Source organism: Oreochromis aureus, linkage group 7 (genome assembly GCF_013358895.1).
Source record: "Oreochromis aureus strain Israel breed Guangdong linkage group 7, ZZ_aureus, whole genome shotgun sequence".
Classification (NCBI taxonomy): domain Eukaryota; kingdom Metazoa; phylum Chordata; class Actinopteri; order Cichliformes; family Cichlidae; genus Oreochromis; species Oreochromis aureus.
In genome coordinates this window covers 45,809,005-45,832,280 of record NC_052948.1, presented here as the reverse complement: position 1 = coordinate 45,832,280, position 23,276 = coordinate 45,809,005, and the positions used below count along the sequence as shown (strand labels likewise).

The window sequence follows — 23,276 nt, the reverse complement described above, 5'->3', positions numbered from 1 at the left end:
GTAGACAGTCTTTCTACTATTTTTATTTGTGAAGGTCAAAGTTGTTGTGTCACTTAAAATTTCCAAAAAGCTGTATAATATTTTGTGTGTATTTGTGTGGAGTTTTCTCCAGCTGAGATGTCTGCTTACAATACCATCAGTGCTATCTGTGTTGCTTGCAATCACAGTCTCTGCATTTATTATCAAAAGCCATTACATAATCCATTACAAACTGGTGTCATGCCATTTGAAACATGTGGATGTTTGCAAGGCAAGTATAGACTTTTCCAAATATCCCATTTAGGTGCATAAATGGGAAGTGTAGGATTTAACCGTTTTGGGAGTATGAGCCATGCTTAGACTCCATTTACACCCAAATGCATTGTGGTTGTTTGCTAATGCATTGTAAATTGCAGATAAAGTGTATGGCAATAGAAACTGAAATGTATGTGATGTCTGGAGGTGGTTGGATTGCAGCCAGGTGTAAATGCAGTCTGTACAGTTTGGCAACATTCAAAGGCCTCTTCTAGGATGTCAAGCAAGCTGTGAAAAAAGCTGAAAACAGCCCTTTTATGTTTACAGGAAAAAAATACAACCCAACGCAATTGTACAACAGCAGCCTCACAAAATACTTCATTACATTAAAGTGTCGAGACAAAGCCCTGTTTGATATGTCATACACTAATGCACACAGACTGCTGTTTTGATATTCAATGTGAATGGAGTTTAAAAGGTTAGGTTATTTGTTGTAAATCTTAGGCTCTTTCTTGTGAACTCATTTTATTAAATATTTTCATCTCCGTTAGCTTCCACAATCTGTTTGCTCAAGTCCTGCTTTTATTATTTTAATACCCGTCTGCTATAAATGTGGTTTTATCTCTACATTAAACAGCCATGTTGCTTTAGCTTGTACATATTCATAACGCACATGTGATTCATTATTTCTTTTAATTCTGCAAATTGATTGGTGTCATTTTGGGAAGTATACAGGATGCATAAGTATTTAGTCATTCAATTTTATTCAATAATTTGTATATTAAGCTTAAAAACTGAAACTGAAAATGAAAAAGCAAGCATGACCAAAAAGAGATATTTTTTTCCTCACATTGCTCCAGTTGATTTCCTGGAAAGTTTGGGTCTTATTTACACCTTGGCACCTTAGCAGAGGGAGTTTAGCAAAAGAGGAAGCGTAAGGGTAAGAGGAGGTTCTTAAAGCCTCAGTGATTCCTCCATCTTTATGACTGAGTGCACATAAGGTGAGCATGTCTGGGAGATTGCAGAGGCTTTGTGTGCAGTGCTCAAACATTTGTGTGGGTTTGGATTTAACTTTGTGTGGGTATGTGTTTGCTTGTGTGAGTCAGTGCACCGGTGTATGTGAGTGTGATTGTTCCCAAGGCACTCACTCTCTGTGCAGTAACCCACATGGCGAGGCAGGACCTAATAGACCCTAGCCTAATATCAACTAATGTCAGAGAGGCTTGTATCCGACTACCTGCTGTTTGGCTGGAGAAAGCAGGGACGGGGAGAGAGAGAAAGGGGTGTGTGTGTGTGTGTGGGGGGGGGGGGGGTATTGGTAAAGGGAGCAATATGTGTTTAGAAAAAAAAAGGTAAATCAAAACAGTAAAGCCAATCAAAACTTAGTGAAACACTAGGACAGAGTAACTGCGAGAGAAATGCTGGGGCCGGTGGTGGGGGTGGGGGTAGTGCACCAAATGCTGCTTCGTGCATGATGTAATAAAGTAGTCAAACATCTCATACAGATGTAGACAAATCATGTGGGAGAGTAGAAGTACATGGAGCACTCATTTTGCAAGGTGTGGCTCTGATGTGCAGCGACTTTTACAGAAAGGAAGACATGGCAAAAAAGAAAAACAGATCAGATTAATTGGACCAGATTAAAGAATGCCAATTATGTCATGCTTGTCTTTTATTTTTTTAGATATGTTGACAGCCTTCTGCAGCTTGCTGTACTCCTCCAGGATATTTTACCTTCCCAATCCTATCCCCAGCTCGGAATTGTAAAATATTATTACTTCTATAGTTAGCATTAAAATTATTATTTACAATCAGCTGACAATTACAACAGAGGTGGAGACATTTTTAAAGAACCATTGCTTTAGCAAAAGTAACAATAAACCGCTATGGAAACACCACACTACACATAAAACTGTGTTACTGGCAACGTGTACATAAAGTATCAAAAGTAAAAGTAATTATTCTGCCAAAAAATGCTCACCATCAGCATTATATGGATCAATTATACTGCTGCAGATGGAAGAATGAGCTAACTTTAAATGCTTGTTTAGATTGTTTAATTTACAGTAATGCATCATATTCTATACAACATTATGACTGTAGTATCATCATGGGAGCCTTTGGCAATATAGTTTATGAAAAAAAAGAATCACAGCTTAATTCAAAGGCTTGAGCACCATGTGATGTGGTTAACTGTTAATATCTACAGGAGGTTTTAAAGTGTTACATTTAGGTGGTGTATTAACAAAACAGCTGGTAAACTTTGTATAATCATTCAAACAAGTAATTTTGTCATTGATGCTAAGCTGAGTGCTAGTGAAGCCTGCAGCTGTTCAACTTGGATGTTTATTAATTTAGACATGGCGATTTTAACCAAAAGCTCTCCTTGCTAATATGCAAAAAGACTTGTATATAAGATTCTTACATCACACATGTTGGCCAAGGAAGTTAAGAAGAGGACACGTGTTTGTTACAATGATAAATCAGAGTTATTTGCTAAGGTTAGCTCTGTTTCCACACAAAGTACAGATGATAACTGATTTCACGGCGGTTAAAGCACAGCCAGCAGCAGTTGTTTTTAATAAGCTAGTCTCCATCAGTTTCCCAGAGGAAACCAGAGGTTTATCCACAATGTACATGTACAAACAGTCTGGCCTCTTTTTCTTGTTCTTTTTTTTTTTATCTTTGTGAAATATCTGAAAAGTTCCAAACCACATAGTCAACACTTAAAGTTAATGTCTCACAGAGGAAGCACTACATTTTCAACTTTTTAGATTTTCACCCCTTTTAGAAATCTACGTCACTGAGTAACACAATTTCATAACACTTTTCTAGTGGCTATAGTTTGGCACACATCTGAAGCTTCTGCCAACTTTCAGTATCTAGGCCATGAGTAAAGTACATCAAATGTTGTGACAAGAGCAGTCTTTATGTACTCCCGGCATCAGAGAAACTAAAATCCCGTTGGATTACTCTTTTATGTCTCCACAATCACTAGAATTACTTTTGTGTTAACATTTCGCACAGTTAACTAACATTCCCTTAAGCTTTGAACATCATGCCCACAGGTTTGACGTTGGGAATGATCAAAAATTTTAGAGTCTATAAGATCCTCTGAAACTGATGAGCTTCTTTGTTTGTAAAAAAGAAAAAAAAAACTAGACTGGGACTCAGGGTGACCATTTTTGGTGAAAGCAAATACCCTAGAATGTTCTTACCTTGCCCATTTATTACCTCTCCGTCAAGGTTCACAAAATAAGGTAAGACAGAATTAACATAATCTAGCTGGCAGGCAGATGCCTAGCACTAAAACATACACCCATCAAGGCTTTAGCCTTTACCTGGACTCTTGTTTTGGCAGATGAATAAAGACTCTCTTTGTTCTGGGTCCAAATCACATTCAAACATGTAGGGTTGAACACCAGGGTTTTGTTATCTGACAGCTCATAGAAGGCTGTATTCAGAATCAGACTGGACTTTTGGCAGGTGTCCCTTAAAGCCAGAGGATAAAAAGAGGTGCTGTTTTATTTTAACCTAAAGTATGTGTTTAAAAATATATACATATATTCTGGTAGACCCCCTAAAACAACATATGCCTTATAGTCCTCTTTTCCTTTATAAGCTCATGTCATTATGTTTTTGTTGGGTCCTCTTAATAAAAGTATAATAACAAGATATATCCATAATCGCTCAAAAGCATTCAAATCCTTTTATTGTTAGTTATTTTTTCTCTGTTCTCGTTCCTGCTTCAGGACATTTGTGGGTTATGCCATACTGACTCCATGCTCAAATAATAATGGTACTTGAATTGTGCACATCTGAATTACTTGTATAATAATTGAAAATGAAAGTTAAGTTAGTTAAGTATTTTCCAAAGTTCTAAAACATATTCTTTTCTATATATAAATATATGTCAAATGTCATTTTTTTAATACATAAATGTAAGCAAACCACTGCATTGCTAGTAAGTAAGTCACTGCATCAACAGCTGAAGTGTTTTTCTCAAGAATTCTCTAATGTACATTTAAAACACATGATTTATCTACACATAGACGGAACAATAATATGTCAGTGCAGTAGACCAGGCCGAACATGGTCAGGGTTCCATCATGGCCATGCATCAAAAGATGCTATGCTGGTTCTTTCTGTATACGATGTATAACTGTACACCTGTATAACATGATCGTGTATTAACTAAAGCGTGGAAATTAATCATATATCAATGTGCATGCAATAGCGCTACATGTGCTCAATGAAGCAAAACATAACCCTGGACATTTGTTCTCCTTCTTTGCCTATAGATGGGCTACGCAGAAATTGGTGGGGAGATGTTTTTATGATTGAATAATAAAATACTGTATAAGTAGTGAACTGTGTGTAACTTAGTGCCCCCACTACAAGGCTAACTCTCCTTTCTCCCCATCACTCTGACTGCAGGCTGGTGCTCTGAATATTCTAGTCATAAATTATTTATTAATAATAACTCATAAATAGATACCAGTTTCAAGATTCTTTTTTTATATTTTACCCATCTCGCCATCCACCCATCAATCTGTCTAGGTTCTAGGTCTAGGTTCTAGGTCTTTGCCATAGTCTTAACTCAGTTGCCCATGCCCAGATAACATTCAAGGACACCCCCTAGACATTCTAACCCAAACCACCTCATCAGGTTCCTTTCAGCATGCAGGAGCAGCAATTCCGAGATCCACCCTATGGTCATTACCCAGATTTCATGATCATATGTAAGGGTTGGGATGTAAATGGGCTGGTAACTTGAAAGCTTTGTCTTTCGACTCAACTGTCCCTTCATCATGTCAGTCCTGGAAAACGCCTGGATTTCTTCTGATGATCCACAAATGTATTCCAACACTCACTGAAAACATGCCTGACTTTTGATTACACTGATGGCTCAGAACCCTGTACTCCAGACCTCCACTTCACAGACACTGTACCAGACCTCCATGAAACAGTTAGGAACTGTGTTAGCCAAGGCAGCCCCACAATGTCAGAGCCTATAACATCTCTGGGCCAAATCATCTATGCCTGGCGCTTTACTACGGGGTCACTTCTCACCTACCTTAGGGACCTATCCCAGTGTAACCCGTGAGATTTCCCCAGCATCTTCAGGCTCCACCTATAGGGATTTTTTGGCTGAGTTTGGGAGTTCCTCAAAGTGCTCTTTTCTAGGTCCCACAATATCTATGTCTAGCTCAGCAGTTCTGCTCCCCAACCAACACGTTGATCCATGCCCAGCTTTCCCATGCTAAGTCACTGTACAGCTTGCCAAAATCTCTTTAAAGGCTGCCAAAAAACCTCCTCAATGGCCCTCTCCCACTCCTGAGTTTTTCAAAACCACAACCTTTTTGCCTCTCCGATGTCCATCTGCTGCAGGAGATCCCCGGGCCAACCAAGCCTGGGAAGCTTCTTTCTTCAGCCTGACAGCTTCCCTCACCACTGGTGTCCACCAACAGGTCCTCACATTGCTGCTATGAGAGGCATCAATGACCTTATAATCATATTTCCTGACAGCTCTTTTCCTATTTTTAACTGAATGTTCAAGACATGGCATTAGATCATATAATACGACAACAAAGTCAGTCACACATACCTAGCACAGAAGTCCAGGAACATAACACCACAATGGTTTAGATCAAGTAAGCTGTTCCAGCCAATTACCCTTCTCCAGGTGTCCTTATCCATAACTACATGAGTATGCAAGTCTCCCAAGAGAACTATGGTTCCCCAGCCAGAATTCCTTCCATGACCCCACCCAAAGACTCCCCAAAAGCTGGGTATTCTGAGCTGCTATTTATCACATATTCACAGACAACAACTCGAATTTGTACAAATTGCTCTCTGGGAAAACAGCACTCAGCAGGGGGCTTGTGAGTATCCCCATACCAGCAATTCTCCTCCTCAGCCATTACAGAAAAAGAATCTAGCCCATCTCAGTAGAGCTCCACCTCTTGCACTAGCTCAGGTTGCTTCCCTGCTAGTCAGGTGACATTTCACGTCCCAAAAACCAGTCTGTGATTCTTGGGGTGATACGTCCTGGTTCCCTCTTTTACCTACCCACAGGGCCACTTTTATTCATCTATATGAAATTTACTTCATTGAGTATTCACCCACACTCACCCCTGCAAGGCTGAACTATAAAGGAGTTAATTACCACTCCTGTGATGTGATTTCCAGAGCCTAGCTTTCAAGATGCCTACTACAAAGAATGGCTCACTTCAGTTAGTCATATCAATCACAAACATATGAATGACAGAATAGCAGATAATATAATAGCTTTTAATCAGGTCTTGATGTCAGTCATCTTGCTTTGTAATTACACTGAAGAACAAAAGAATACAAAAACCGCCTTGCTGTCTTGCCCCATTACTGTTAATAAAATACGAGATGATGAGATTGTGGAAAAATTGTGATGAGACTTGCCATCTGTGTATTTTTATATACCAGAACAGAAGAAAATGAAGCAGACGTTTATAAAAGCTGACCTTCTTTTTGGTGGAAAAAAATAATGTCGAGTTTAGTAATGGTGCTTAAATAACCTATAGAAGTGAATACATGTGCCTCAAGGTCTTTTAAGTGACTTTCAGAGCTTGTTTTATTGAACTAAGACTCCCTGTTTTTCCGCTCGAAGTCCCAGGGCCATGTAAAGTTTTAAGAGCTAGTCAGATTATTTCGCTGTCTTTATCAAAAGGACAGAAAATAAAGAATTTGTTGTGCCTTTTTTCTTGTTAGTGTGTCAAAAAAGAAAATAGCCAAACTGTTCTGTTGCTTGATTGCTGTTGTAGTCTCTTGTCCTCTAATCAAATGCTCAGAAGTGTTTCTCTGCATTCAGGGTGATGACATGAAAGTCTGTCAGGAACAGAATTTTTAACTGCTGGTTAGGCTTCCTTGTAAAACTGCGGTGTCCGTGTTGGAGTAAAAGTGGGAAGAAAAAAAGGAGACTGAAAGAGAAAGGGAGATAGAGAGGCAGATGTTTGCTACAATGGGTAGACACAAATGGGGGAGGTTTGTAGCAAGTGAGAAAGTGCAAGTGGAATAATATAAAATTAGAAAAGCTGTGGCTCTAATCAGTTCCACACTTAACTGGCCTGTATGCCCCCTCACTCTGCATTACTGAGCTTCATCTCTATGGTAATGCTCCTGGCCACCAGAGTTCATTTCTACAATTTCCTAAAGCAGGCCAACAGAGATATCAAGGTACAAAAAGAAAAAAAATCTATGCGCACTCACATTGTATTTCACTTGTATACATGACTCAGGGGAATGAAAGGGAGGATGAGCGGTTATGTGTCGTGCCTACATATAACTGTGCTTGCTGGTGTGTGTGTGTGTGTGTGTGTGTGTGTGAGTGTGTGTGACTGAAGGGAAGCGAGAGTGACAAAAAACACTGACTGGTGCCATTTTGGACTCACTGGTAACACTTTTTCTTGTCTCCGGCCACAGCATGTAGCTGCATATATGCAATTACCTACACAAACAAATGCATAAAATCACTCACGTACACTCACACAAATTCCACTCTACTTCAAGGCTGCTTCATTCACAGCATCAACTCCCCAGCTTAATCAATATTGGCCATGACAAGTCACCACATCTCCTCCCCTCGGTGGAATCATTTATCAACTGAGCTGTGGCTGCAGATGTAATAAGAGATTGTTACACAACTCTCAAGATAAACATCTCTGATTGTTTTATTACACTACAAATTGGCCTTTTTTGATATTGCCCCTTAATAACTGTTTAATTTTTCATCCGGGGCCTGTGCCCTTAGTGACACTGGGTGCTTTATCTTTGTTATGACTCATCTGGCTGGCCCACTCGCAGCAAGTGTTTATTCAAATAACAGATATTACAGCTGTTAAGCATATTACATGCAATTGGATCGTCTACATACCCAGCTCTCATAAATCTTTGATTGTTCATTTCAACAAATTGGCGAATATGGCTCTCAAGGGCAAATGTGACGGCGTTTTCAAAGCAGTGGTAGGGTACAGGCTGGAAAAGAGAAAGGTTGATTGATACTGTGAGAGGATACATAAAAATTTTAATTCAGAAGTTATATGATGTACTGGCATAATTCAGCTATGTTCATTTAGCAATGAATGAAACATCCTCCATCTTTTCTATATTATTAAAAGGGTGGCTAAAAACTATCTTGCAGTAAGTTACATGGATTACTGTATACACAGTAAAGGTAGGCTACTCTGTTAAATCAAATGAAGCACAGCGTGGGGTGTCTGCCCCACGCTACAAAACCTCTGCACGGTGCTATATAATGACTTTGGATCGACACTGAAGAGGCTAGCTGCTGTCTTTTTTGCATATTGTCATACTAAAGTGTATTTTGTGGGAGACAATTGTTTCAAACAAGAGGCTTCTTCTTTTGTTTGGAATGCCTTTCGTTTCACACTCCTCTTTCAGGCACGAGGTAATTATCCCATTTATGGATAAATCCAAACAGCATGGCAGCCATAGAAATTACAAGCATGCTGTGTTATGCTGGATGCCATATTTTCTGTCAGCTGTTTTCAGACTCTCTTTATTTACAACAAAAACACTGAGAGTGGTGAGAGAGATGGCGAGACCATGCCACATGAGCACAACTTGTATTGTCCAGTGGCAACTGCATGTTGTGCAATTGGGTCCATAAGTTAATTACAAAAAAATTCAATTTTTTTGTAATTTTGCATCTGTATACCACCACAAAATTGAGATGTGAAGTTGTGTATGAAGTCCAGTCCATCCATCTATCTATGCATCCAGCCATTTTCTTCTGCTTAAACTAATTCAGGTCATCGGGGAACTAGACCCGATCCCAAACGCAGCATACAGTCTGGAGAGACTGCCAGTCTAACACAGGGCTAACACAAATAAAGACATAACCATTCATGCTTGCATTCATTCCTACGGCCAATTTAGACTCACCAGTTAACCTAACATACTCGGAGCAAAGCCACGTAAGCACAGCGAGAACACAAAAAACCCCAGCAGTCCAGGACCATCTTTCTGTCAGGCCACAGTAAATTAATTTTTGATTTTTATCAAAAGCATTAATTGTTAATTGATTTAGGGGTCAGGTGTTTTATACATAGCCTTCCATTTTTAGGTGTTCAACATTAACTGAACAAACTACCATCATTTTAAACATAAAGATTGTTTTTAATGTATCAACTAAATGACCACCTGAAGTCTAAACTCACTGGACATCGCCAAATATTGTGCTTCTTCTTCTTCTCCTAGGCCTTTACTGAATTTTATTTCTGTCTTTCTGGATTCAATTTTGTCTTTAGTAACTGAAAAGCATGCTCTAATGGTTTGGAAAGCACTTTGGGTCAACTTCTTCTTGTTTCAAAATGTGCTATATAAATAAAATTGACTTGACTTGAGAGCAGGTGACTGACTTGGCTGTTGAAGAATACCCAATTTCTTTGCTTGAGAAACTCTTGAGTTGCTTTTGCATTGTGCTTTGGGTCTTTATCCATTTACACTGTGAAGCAGTGCCCGATCAGTTTTGCATTTGGCTGAATGTGAGCAGAGTACACAGCCATATGCACTTCAGAATTTACCCTGCAATTTCTATGAGTAGCCACATCATTAATAAACAGTAATGACCCATTCCATTGGGCAGCCATACGTGCCTAAAGTTTTTTCAATCTCACTGATAGGTTTATTTGGGTGTTTCAGCCTAATGATCACCTCTTTCATTTGCCTTGACATCTCTTTGGACCTTACATTGAAAGTTCCGTTGAAAAGCTACATAATGCAAGTTCAACACTTAGAATTAATTCAAGATTTTATCTGCTTAATTTCCCGTGCAATAATGAATGAACAGGCTTCATCTGGCCATGAAACTTCTTATCAGTCAATTGTCCAATTACTTTCGAACTTCTGAAAATGGGAGACTATGTATAAAAAAAATCCTGAAGAGTTAATATAATACTTTTGTCAAACCTCTTGAATTAAAGATGAAAATCTGCACTTCAGTCACATCTTGATTATTTTATTTAAAATCAGCTTTGGGGGTGTAACGAGGCAAATACGGAAGCTTTGTTATTGTCCAAAAACCCTATTGACCTAACTGTGTATCTTAAATACTATCAAAACACCGGCATGGAATCAAGAGATGATGTTCATGTAGAGGGTTGTCTTAGAAAAACCAGTGCAAGTCTTTTCTTTGGTGGGTTTTATTAATTTTCTTCTACTTCCAGTAAATATCAGACTCAGACACAGTGGTGAAGTGGATCTTGCTTCTTGTGTTAGCTGCTTTATTTTTTGTTGAGTTTTTTTTAATATGACTTAAAAAAAAATGTTCCTTTTGTCAAGCAAAGAAATCACTCTTTCCTGCTATATGTCAGGTAAAGGTAATTTCTTTTTTCCTTCCTGGTGTTCTTTCATCCACTTTGACACCCTTTCAGCTTACCCAGTATACTGCAGCCCTAGCTTCCATAAATCCTCCAACACAACCCTCCCCCTATCTGAACTGTGCTGGCACCCAGTGGCTGCTTACATAGAGATCAAAAGACTGTTGTTAGCTTGCAATTCTACCAAACCCCCTGCTCTAACATCTCTTCCTTCTCTGTGGTAAACTGACCATCACTGCCCTGTCACGACTCGTCAACCCTTTGTCAGGTCGAACTCTTCTTTTCTCATTTTTTACTTTTTTTTTCTCAGATAGGTAATCTTTTGACCTCAGTCAGAAGTGTGATCACTTCCTATGGATGCATCCTAAAAAAAGCCCCCTTCTGTTCAGGAGTTCTAAACCGCAGTTCAGAAGATCAGAACCAGCACTGTGACCCCTCAAATCCTGCATTTTTGTGAATCTTACATACTTAAAAAAAACCTGTACCGTCACATACGGCAGTGTTTTGTGTAATGTGATTGTAATGCGTACAAGTGGTTATTACTGCTGAAAACGACTGCTGAAGAAGCTGTTTATACTTTTTTTGGGTAATGTTCAGCACATTAGATTAAAGTCTCCTGCAGACGGCAGACTACTCAATAATGTGCAGGGACAAAAACACATAAAATACTTAAACTATGTACATTGGGTCATACGACTAGTTATTGCTTTCACACAGAGACAGAGCATCCTCTAGTGGCAAAAATTATTATTGTGTTTTTTCCTCCTTTTCCTAATAGTTTTTCAGTATATACAGTGTTTATTGATTATTACAGTACAGAGCTCAGACTATTTGACGTTCACAAATGCATAAACAGAGTATGTAGTACTTTTTCTACTCCAGTGTTTCTCTGTAAGTGGTCATTAAAGTGTGGCAGGATGCAGTTTAGTGCTGGATCGTTACACAGGACTGTATAAGTGGAACTTGACTATTAAATAGTAATAGACTGATATTAAACTTTGGATGGGGAAATATTTTTGCCTTTACCTCAGCAATGTATTTTTTCTAGCTATTTTTACTTTTTTATTTTTTTATTTTTTATAAACTATCCCTTAGTTAATAAATACCATACCAGACTCCTTTTCACATGCGCAAGAATTACTCTTATCACTCTTATCACTGCAAGTGTAACATTTTTTCATCAAATTTTCAAGCATTTTTAATGCAGCTGGCTTTTAATATTTTTTGTCTTTTTTATACTAAAAATCTCAAATGCTTTGATATGCCTTTATGTGACTTCTCTTATGATGCAGTTTTACATGCCTGCTAAATCAGTTTTAGTGTATTGATTTCATTTGTTTATTCGGAATGGTGAAAGCAAGAAGATTTGAAGTGGCCATTCAGAGTTGCCCTGTAAACGCATTTTTAAAGTGCTCTTTCAGCTTTGACCCAAAATGGTTACACATGCTCAATTAGCAGCTGAGCTAGAACAGACACTGATAATCAGGCTATAGCCTTTGTGAGCTCAGCACCAAGGATTTGTATGTATATTCAATACTCATTTCCTCTGGGAATTAGGGTGTCTTTGTTAGTGCTTGCATCAGTCCACAAAAGCAGATTCTAAATGAGTGGAATAGACCATCCTGCAAGGTTTACAATTTGCTGAAACAGTTAGGTCCTGTCGTTGTTAGGGAAGCTGTTCAAAGGCAGGTTGAGTCATCTTTAGAAGGACCGTATGGGAGCATATGGTGGGTTTATGACTGGTGGGCAGCCAGTTGGCTGATTATAAGAATGGAGTTCTGAGTGTCAAAGTGGGCACTTGAAATCATTGGAGTAAGCCTACAATTCAACCAAAAGCTCACGTGTACAATACTGGTGTGCTTAAACATAAATAGCAAAAATGAACGAGAAGGGACTGATGTGATTTTCCCAATAATTCCAGCTTTAAAAAGCATCGTTAACCTAAAGTATATTCTTGTTGATATAATTCTTTAATCTGAGGTAATGAATTGTTGGCGAATCTCATTGTAGTTAAGATGAAGTGAATGCGGTTGAACTTAGCTGATCAGTGTTTAGATGTGGGAATGAGGTTTCTATTCTAAACCGCACAAGAGCCAATTATCCTGAACAATCTCTCCGTAAGTACCACTCAATATCAGTTACACAGTCACAAAGTCAAAATAAATATACCCACTCAAACATATGTGGGAACGCACAAATAGACACAGCCATCTGAAATTAGGTGAAAGATGCACAGTCAAAGACACACAGAAACAAAAAGAAAAACCACTATCCATCTATTAATTAGCTGTAGCCACTTATCCTGTAAAGGGTGGCGTAGGGATTGCCAAATCGTCCAAATTAACTTGTAGATATGTTTACTAGAATGCACTGATATAGAGAGAGCTGGTGTAGCTGGGAGAGTCAAATGAGAAGCACTACGCTTTGCAAAGAACAAAAAAAAATCAGTTGTTATACTGTTAAATGTTGACACTGATTCTACTATTAATAAATAAATAAGGACATCTGTATGTAAAGTGTCTCGTAGATAGATATATGGTCTTAAAAAGATGTTATTCGACCACATATTTTATTTATTTACTTATTTCATACGCTTGTATTTTGGAGATTCTCATTCAAATAGGAAGCATTTTCTATTTGTAGACTCAAGCAGGATAGAAGGCCTGGTTGGCCAAAAGGGAGTCTAGTGTCCACTGCTCTTAATGAAGACACATGGGTATTGAATGAAACATGAGTAAATATACAACTTTGCCAGCATTTCCTCAGCAAGCTCGTACTCACATATGTAGTCTGGTGTGCGGTGGGTTGCTTGCAGTAGTAAAGTTGCATGTGAGTCATGTAACTTTAGTTGGCTAAAAATGAGCTGCTTAGGAATCCAGAACAGGCACATAAATCGTGAACATGCAGGCATATTTTACATATGGAGATTTTACTTGTGTGTCAGTCAAAGTACTTTGTAATGTTAAGTTGACTTTAGCGAGTTCTAAAGTTCCTCTACTGAAAAAACAAAAGAAATCTGAGCTCTTGTAATCAGATGGACTACATTCAGCCTAGTATTTTATTTCCGAGTAGCTGACATTTTGAATGTCAGTAATGTTATTAGAAATCTGACAAGGAAACATTTATTATTTTTATTATTTTCATTACTTTTCTTTGCAGCAGACAGCACGTGTGTTAAAAATAGCATTAATGATAGCTCTGTTCTGTTCCAATTTCCCAGTTAGCCATGACAGACTGACAGAGTGGCAGGTGAGTCTGTACACACTGTAACAAGCTTCTGAACCAGAGCAGCTGAATGCAAATCAGCAGTCATTCATTTCCACCTGTGCTTTTCTAAGCGTGGCAAGTCAAAATGTCCTCAGTGAAAAAAGTCTTATTAGTGAAACCATTGTGTTGTTTAAGGCCCGTTATAGTCGATGCTTTATTACAGTCCTCTGTAGACCTTTTCTGAAAGCATTTTAAGTTCAGACGCAGCAAAAAAAAAGCACAGGTGTAGGAAACAATTAGCGTTAATCACGACTTTATCTCATTTTAGTCTCAGGAAGCAACATCAGTGACCCGGCGCGCACATTAGCACCCACACATTTGTCGCTAGGTCTGTTGCTCGTTGCATAAGCCGCCTGTCAGTTTATAAGATGTAATTTTTCAGTCTTAAGTAAGATAAGTTAGTCATAGCAGTGGTGCCATGAGTGGAGCCATTTGTGCAAGATGAAGATGATCTTTCTAGAATGACAAGCAACTGGCTCATCTTGTTAACCACCCTGGTTTGTTTGGGTTGTAGCGTTGCAGATAAATGTCTCTCCTTGTAATGAGCTGTCAGCAGAATAAATGTTTCAAGTTTCTTTCCTGCCACGTACACACAGACACACATAAACACAGTCCGAGAAACTGCAGTCAAGCTAAAACCAGGTAAATCGAAGTCTGACATTCTGTCAGTTCTGAATTTGCTTTCTCACCTACTTACCTGTGCAGATGCCAGAATCTACCTTTGAGATTGGTATGACATCTGTTCCTTTTGTTTTTCCCTCAAGGAAAGAATTTGCAAAAGAAAGTTTAAGAACATTTAACTTTTTATATCCATCCAGGTGTCCATTAAAAGTCTTGATCCCACCTTTTTTTGTTCGTTCGTTTCGATCATCTGTACATTGAACCAAACATCTGAACGGATATAGTGAGCAGTGCAAATCTGGGCTTGAAAATCCAAAAAGGTATACGTGATCTTGGTCCACAAACCTTTACCTTAGGTCCCATGAGCCATTGGATGAAACTGACTGATATAGTTTAGCAATCAATATGTTTTCTCTGAGAATAAACCATGTTAGTTAGTTTATACCTCTTCTGTCTCTCTTTCTTCTCATTTTCTGCCCTTGAGTTGATCCTTCCACCCCTCCATTTTCACAGTGATTGCGTCTAACAGGATTTGTGATTAGACAAAGAAAGGAGTAGGACAGAAAGAGAGAAGCAAGATAAAAAATTTATATCAAGAATAGGGAAGCCAAGCCCTAGGGTTTCTATCACACAAGGTCTGAGCTCTGAGATTTGGTCCTATAAAAGTGGATTATAGGAAATAAGTTGCTGCAGCCTTCCATGCTTTCAGGATGCAGTAAGACAACCCATCTTTTTGACAGTAAATGAACCAAGGCTCCTCCAGTTCAACCACGATGGCCTATCTACTGAAAAAAAATGCATCACAGCATTTTCTGTTTTATATCTCTACATGTAGACCTAATGATATTTTTCCAAGTAGTTTTTTTTCCATTGAAAAATATCATAGAGGTGCAGATCAGCAGATCAATAGAAATGGAAAAAAGTTTTTGAAAATGTGTGCATTTATGGATGTTTTTTGTTGCCTGTCCCTATAGAATAGTTTGTGGTTCTTTATCTTCTAACCTCCGACCCACAAACGTCACTGTTTGAGGTCATAATTCATCTAATTCTCCTTGCAGTTCCACATTTTATGCTCTTCAAATAATAATATTGCCAGTAGGCAGTCTTGCACTGCAAACCCCACAGAAAGCAAGAGGTTTTTTGATGGGGGTATTTGGATGTAGGATGGCTCTCTACTTTTCTAAAGTTTAGCAACCACTATGCAGTAGAAGAAGTCTTTGGTACTTATGTCTACGTGGGGTTTTTTTTTCAACCTCAGTATTGGTGTCACACCTTAGATAGAGTTACTTTATCAGACTCTATACGCAAAATTGTACAGAAAGAGACCCACCTAGGAAACTTGCTGTAAGACAATAAACTTCCTTTGCCAAAGCTATTTGAAACATGTCACATTTTAAAATGCCATCCAGTAAAAACCAATTCCAAACATTAATTCTGTGTCTGGGCCTTAAAATAAAGCGTGACAGACACATCTTTGGACCGTATGTTAGCTAGCCTCGATCTACGAGCTGCTTTGGCATTATATTATTAACGTTTGCTCTCTTGGCACAGAGGATGATGGGATAACAGAGGTGTTTGCATGTCCTCCAGTGCTGTTTGCAACAGCGTTTATTAACAGCAGCTGGTAATATTAAATGGCAAGAATGGCGTTTATACATGGCAGCTGGTGATATTAAAACATCGAATGGTGTTTATAAATGCCAAATGCCATTTTAAATGGTATTTATAAACGCCAGCTGGTGTTATTAAAATGTCGAACAGCAGGGAGAATGAGATGATTTATGACCTCAGTGGCTTTACATACTATTGACAGTTGTTATTATCATTTTTTTTCATGTACTTATCATCTTCACCAAAAATGAGAAAAAGATTTTTTATGGGGTCTGTTGTTACCTTCGCCTGCTGCTCTTTGTTTTGCCCTCGAGGTGGTGGACACAATTGTGGCTTTTACTGCGCCTCTAAGCGTCATGCACTCACATGTTGTATTTGCACGCATATTTTGCTTTTGTACCCATTCTGTTGTTGTTTGCAGGGCCTTTGAGGAATTTCCTCTACTCACGGGTGAAAGAGATTACTGAGATTTTTGTTTTAAAAAGAAGCAAAAAGATTATCTTGTTAGATTTATAGTTTAAAAATTTAAATATGAAGAACAGTGCACAAAAAAAGTGATGAAAAAGTTAATGGGAACAAGTCCATAAAAATTTAAAAACCTTACCTGATTTATATTTGGCCAGTCTCCTGTTTAAGCTCATCGTCTCTGGACTATTTTCAGTGCAGCTGGTATTTTTAAAATCTCTGTGGAAGTCCCACTGTGTCCTCTGGTACTTGTGTGTCTGGAAAATGTGCTTGATGTCCTCCAATGTATCCGGTGTGGGAGCTTCCCAGGAGAGATCTAAAGATAAAAGCCGCACTGGAAACTGTCTGGACATGAAAAAAAATATGACCTTGCACTGGAGATAAGCCAAATTTAAATCCTGTAAGGGTTTTTGATTTTTATGGCCCTATTCCCAGAACTTTCTGATCACGTCTAAGATAAGGAACCGATGAGCCGAACACCTTTATTTTTACCTGTGCATAGAGGAGGACAAACTCCTTTTCCAAAAGCACATAAAATATTATCATGGAAGAAACTCGCGAGACAGTAAATCCCCAAATCCCAATCGCTGAATGATATAGGACACTAGCAGCTGGACAAGGTACTGGAACATGCCAGGATTGCAGATGCTTTGAACTGCAGTCAATTTTCATGAGGTTCAGCTGCTTCCTTGACTGTTAAACATAACCTTTAGATTCCTTCAGATACTTAAAGTTTCTTTCTTTCTTTCTTTCTTTTCCTTTCTCAGGGACAACAATTTTATTAAGGACTTTCCTCAGCTTGCTGATGGTCTCATGGTTATTCCTTTACCGGTAGAGGAGCAGTGTCGAGGAGTCTTGTCAGAGCCCCTGCCCAACTTGCAGCTACTCACAGGTGAGAACATTTGAGGAAGTTTGGGAATATGTTTTCTTGTCAAGTCTCTCTCTTCTTTTAAAGGCATTGGATTTATTGCACTTTTTGCTACGAATAGCTGTCTAGCATCCAATTTTAGCCTGTTGCTTGAGAAAGTTAAAAAAATATATAGCACCCACACAACAATTTCTTATTTGAAAGGCCCAGGATCACGAAGATACAAGTTTTACATTGAAATTCATAAATCCAGAATCTCAGTATGTAGATTATTCTTATGTATTTGCCTCTGTTTTGTGAAATCCAGAACACAAGATCATGTAATATTATATAATAAGGTGTGTTTTGATCACAAATTCCTGCAGTCCCCCAATATATCTTAAAATGTGAGCACATGCAGAGCAAATTACACATATAGATGCCCAAAAACACACTAACTATATATAAACACTATTTAAATATATGGGTTTATAAACTATGTATATTGTTTATTTATGTATTTATTTAATTTTCAACCCTATTCTGTGAGGGACTGATTCACTTAAATGTTGGTCTTGAACCTGCACCTACACCTCTGCTCCCTAATCCTTCCATTAGCTAAATTGGCACTTGGTCCAAAGTGACCCCTGAGATATTTCACTGAGGGTTCTGCTTTCACAACAATTGGACACACATGCGCGTAAACTAAAATTACCCTTTTTCACTGTGCATGAATGTCTCAGGTGTAAAACGCCTTTCAGAGGCACAGGATCAAGGTTCCCGTAAGCAGTTTATTGTTTTCCCCCCTTGCTCTTCACTTTTGTGGCTATTTAGTTCTAGACTGAAGTGAAAGTTTGGTAATTGAATTGCAGGGAAAGGCAAGATTGCTCCCACTTCTAATGTCAGCAATCCAATTGGAGTTCAAGCTGCTCTATATATCACCATTGATCCAGGAGCAGCTGGGATATGGGCTGGGATAATAAATGGTGTTAAGACAGTAATGGATAACAATGGTTGTGCAATAAACTGTACAAATGAAATGATAGATTTAATTTGTTCATTTTATTTTGAATTTCAGCATGTCTTCATAATTCTGAGATTTATAATTAGTTTTAAATTTGTTGTAGCTGTTAACTTTTTGATATCTTTTTGTCTTATATTCACCGGTTTGTTCACATTTTTTTTCCTTAGGGGATGCCCAGTTCAGCGAGGCTGTTGGATACCCTATGGTTCAGCAGTGGAGAGTGCGCAGCAATCTGTACAAAGTCAAACTCAGCTCTATTACCCTGGCTACAGGTCAGTGTCTGAATAATAAAACTCTGATCACCTGCCATCAGAATATAAGAAACTGATCAATAAGAGCATGTTTTCAATGCTATCACCTAGCTATTAGTTGAGGTATCTTTTGGGATCGTTATTTGGTAATAAATATTTATATTTATTATATTTTATATTTTTAATGGAACCTGTCAAATGGTGGGATATATTAGACATCAAGTAGAAAAAATGTTTTAACATTGATTTTTTGGAAAGAAATGGCCAATTGTAAGAATCAGAGCAACTTGACATGGACTAAATTGTGATGGCTAGAACACCAGATCAGAGGATGTACAAAATGGCTCATGTAATGTTTCCCACGTGCATTGTTTAAAGGAAGGACAACCAGTGAAATAGCCTAAGGTTCATTAATATGTGTGATGAGTGAAGGCTATCCCGTGTGGTCTGATTCCACAAATTGCTACAAACCTTAATGCTGGCTATGACAGAAAAGTGTCATAAAACACATTGCAGTGAAGGTTGCTGCTTGTGTGGCTGCATACTCACGGGCTGCTCAGAATGCCTGCAGCTGAAGTGTCTACAATGGACATGTGAGTGTTAGAATTGAACAATGGAGCAGTGAAAGAAAGTAGCCTGGGGTGTCCATGTAGACAGAGGAGTGTGTGTGTGCGTGTGTGTGTGTGTGTGTGTGTGTGTGTGTGTGTGTGTGCCCACGTTGTTTGCGTGGGGAACAGATGGCAGCAAGATGCACTACAGCAGGAAAGCAAGCTGAGGCAGGTAGAATGATGCTCTGGCCAGTGTTCTGCTGGAAAGCCTTGGGTCTGGCAATTATGTGGATGTTACTTTGACATGCAGCACTCACCAGGCATTGTTGCAATCCACACAGCCCCTTCTCTGCAGCTGTGTAGTTTCTATAATAGGTAACAATACCATGAGCTTTAAAAGCATATGTGGTTTGTGCTGAAAAAAAAACCTTGCACCTCACAGCTTACAGGGCTTAAAGGATCTGCTTTGTGTGTCATACCTCAGAGCCCCTTTAAAGGCCTTGTGGAGTTTATGCTTTGACAGGTCAGACTTCCTTTGGTTGCACAAAAAGGACCTATACAATGTTAGGCAGGTAGTTTTAATATTGTGACTGGCCAGTCTATCCTTTTCACCTATTTGGACAAGAATTCACTCATCTCGTCCTTGACTTTTTAGGCTTTTCTAAGGTGCTGAAGACACTGTCAACAGAGAGCACACGTGACGAGCTGCTGGCTTTTCTTCAGCAGTATGGCAGCCATTATGTGTCTGAAGCCCTGTATGGCTCTGAGCTCAGCTGCAGCATTTACTTCCCCAGCAAGAAGGCCCAGCAGCAGCTCTGGCTGCAGTACCAGAAAGGTGAGTATGCTAACAGTTAGCAATTAAAGCCCAAAATATCTTTGCTGAATTCTGGAGTAATATATGAGAATGCCTGCCACATATACAACACAGGGATAATTTAGATAACTTATAGTTACAAAAAGGACACCATGTTTTAATAAAGGGTGAACCTGTGGTGTGAACAGAGTTAAACTAAGCCCTAGTGTTAACAGAAACGTGGGTCTAAACTTTATCTGAATATAGAAACTTAACTTGTGTATAAAGAGCCCGTCCTTAATTAAATCAGCCTTCGGTTAAATTACTTGAATTCAAGATAACTGTGTTAATTTAAAAGCATCCATCATCTGGCATTTGCAATGCTGTTGCTTTTTTAACTGTGTTTTTTGTTAACCTCTTTAGTGATCCCAAATAGTGATATTTAGTTTGTGTGACCAGTGAGGTTTATTGGCTCTACAAATAAAAAGAAGACAAAATTCTGGGTCACAGAGGTCGACTGCTGAACATCCCCCCCTCCCCCTTACAAAGAGTGATATAACAAAACAGTGTTTTTTTCCAGTTCTAGCAAGGTTTATAGTGGATAAGTCCATAAGCATTTGGACAGTGAAAGAATTTTTCCTCTGTACACTATTACAGTGGATTTTAAATCAAACAGCCAAATGTGATTGAAGTGGAGGCTTGCAGCTTTAATTCAAATGGGTTTAATAAAAGTATTGCATTAACTGTTCAGGAATTAAAGCCATTTTATACATTTTTATATCCCAATATTTCTTGCCTTGAAAATCTCTTGGGTTGTTTTTGCAGTATTATACTGGTCATGAACCGCTGTCCGATCAGCTTCCAGCATTTGTCTTAATCAGGACAGAGAGTATTTAGTGGGAAGTATCATTATAACAGTGAGTATCACTGGCCCCCTGCTGAATTTGTAAGTTTGCTCACTTACAAAGAAATGAACAGTCTCTTGTTTTTGTGTTGGTTTCATTTTAATGGAGACAGAATATCAAATTAAAAATCCAGAAAAAAAATATAAAAGTTAGAAACTGATTCGCATATCATTGAATGAAATAAGTATTTGATACAACTCTGCCAGAATTCTGGCTCCCATAGGCTCTGTATGTGTGACCATCAGTCGCCCTTGGTCTGGTGTTCCATGCAAGATCATGCCTCATGCAGTGAGGATGATTAAGAGATAAGTGGTGGATCAGCCTAAAACTACACAGGAGCAGTTAATTATCTGAAGGCATGTGGGACCGCATTCACCAAGAACACGACTGGTAACATACTATGCCTCAATGGACTAAAATCTTGCACTACTTGCAAGATCCCCCTACTTAAGAAGGCACAAGTACAGGTCCATCTTAAGTTTACCAGCGGTGTGGATAGATGAAACCAAAATCAAGCTCTTTGGCATCAGCTTGACCCATTGTGTTTGGAGGAAGACAAAAGGCCCAAAGAACACAGTCTTGGATGAGAACGTCTTTACTTCTACCAGAACACTGAAAATGGGTTGTGGATCGGGCTTCCAACCCAAGACAAACCACTAAGGCAACAAAGGAGTGGCTAAAGAAGAAGCACATAACTTCATAGAGTGGGCTAGCCAGTGTCCAGAATTTAGTACTGTAGAAAGTCTGTGGAGGGAGCTGAAGCTTCGACTTACTAAGCCACGAAACCTCAAGGATTTAGAGTAGACATGCCAAACTCAATGTCAAACATCACAGGCTGCATACAGCTGATGAGAGGTGGCCCAGTGATATGATAAATGTGTAAAATTACAGAAAAAGGTTCTGGCAGGTAATTGCTCACTGTCCTTTAATTATAAATTTAGAATATAAAGTTTTCATTGATTCACAGGAAATGTCCTTGTACTTTGGTGTATTATGGATGGCATTGGGGAGTGGGGGTCTATCAATAGGAAAAAATAAATGCACTCGTTTACATTTTCTTAGTGGGGTCAGCCCACTTGGCAGCGAGTCTTTTCTGGGCCGATTCTGGGCCTTATATTTAACACCCCTGATTTAGAGAATTTCTGTAAAGAACAATGAAAAATCCCTCCTAGGATGTTTGAAAACCTGATGACCAACTACAAGATATGTCTTACTGCTGTGCTGGTCAACAAGGATTTCTCCAACAAGCACTAAGTAATGTTTTTCTTGAAGTGCTCAGTGACATACAGATAAATTTCCAACTTTTATGTAAGCTATATTTTCCAGATTGTTGGTTAATCTCTCTCCATTAAAATTAAATTATAATAAAAATTTGAGATTGTTCATCTCTTTATAAGAGTGCAAACTTACAAATTCAGCATGGGATCAATAATTACTTCCCCCACTGTAGCTCTGTACACTTAACAGTTCATCCCGCTACTTCCATCAGGAGTCATATCATTAATAAGCACGAATGACCCTGTTCCACCGGCAGCCATACAGGCCTATTCTACAGCTCTGCCTTCATCATGTTTGACAGATATTTTATGGTCATCAGATCATGAGATGTTTCTCTCACTCTCCATGCTTTTCTCTCCTATTGTTCTGGTACAAGTTAATCTTGGCTTCATTATTCTGTTTCATCAGAACTGAGAAGCGCCTTTTTGGACCTTCCTGTTCATGAATATAACCAATAATTTGTATGTTTTTATACATCCTCTGTATTGCCATTTATAAAGGTGTTTCTTGATTGTAGACTTTGATAATGCTACCTTTACTTCTCAAGAGTGTTTGTGACATGGTTAGATGTTGTGAAGGGTTTTTTATCAACCAAGGAAAGTAATTATAACCATCGATTTCAGCTGATTTCACATCACCAAAAGGTCTTTCGGGCCCTTGTGTTGCTGAGCTGGCCAGTGCAATCCTTCTTTTAAAAATCCACCAAACTGATTTGGCCACTCCTAAAGTTTTTGTTTCTCTGACTTCGGGCTAATGATCACCTCCTTTCTTTTCACTGAGAGAATAATGGAGAGACAGTTACTTTTCAGCCTCTGAAAGTGGGGGACTAAGTATAAAAAATTATGTAAAATGGTTAATGCAGTACTTCTGTTAAACCCCTAAAATTACAGCTGCATTTCAATCACATATTGAATAAAATTACCCGTGCTGGTATACCGTGGCAAAATGAAAATTGTGTTATTGTCCAAAAACTTATGAACTCAAATCTAAATATGTGTCACAGAGGTATGAGAGTCTTTTCAACAAAGCATGTCCATTTTACTTTATGGTCTTTAT

At 38.6% G+C, this 23,276-nt stretch overlaps 1 protein-coding gene across 1 annotated transcript in view; it reads left to right on the top strand.

Moving 5' to 3' along the window:
• Positions 1–23,276, top strand: part of LOC116331839 (astrotactin-2) — a 273,527-nt gene that overhangs the window by 184,067 nt on the left and 66,184 nt on the right. The window contains exons 14-16 of the mRNA XM_039615109.1: positions 17,342–17,466; positions 18,613–18,717; positions 19,900–20,079. Coding sequence (XP_039471043.1) covers positions 17,342–17,466; positions 18,613–18,717; positions 19,900–20,079 — 410 coding nt within the window. The remainder of the gene's footprint in view (positions 1–17,341; positions 17,467–18,612; positions 18,718–19,899; positions 20,080–23,276) is intronic.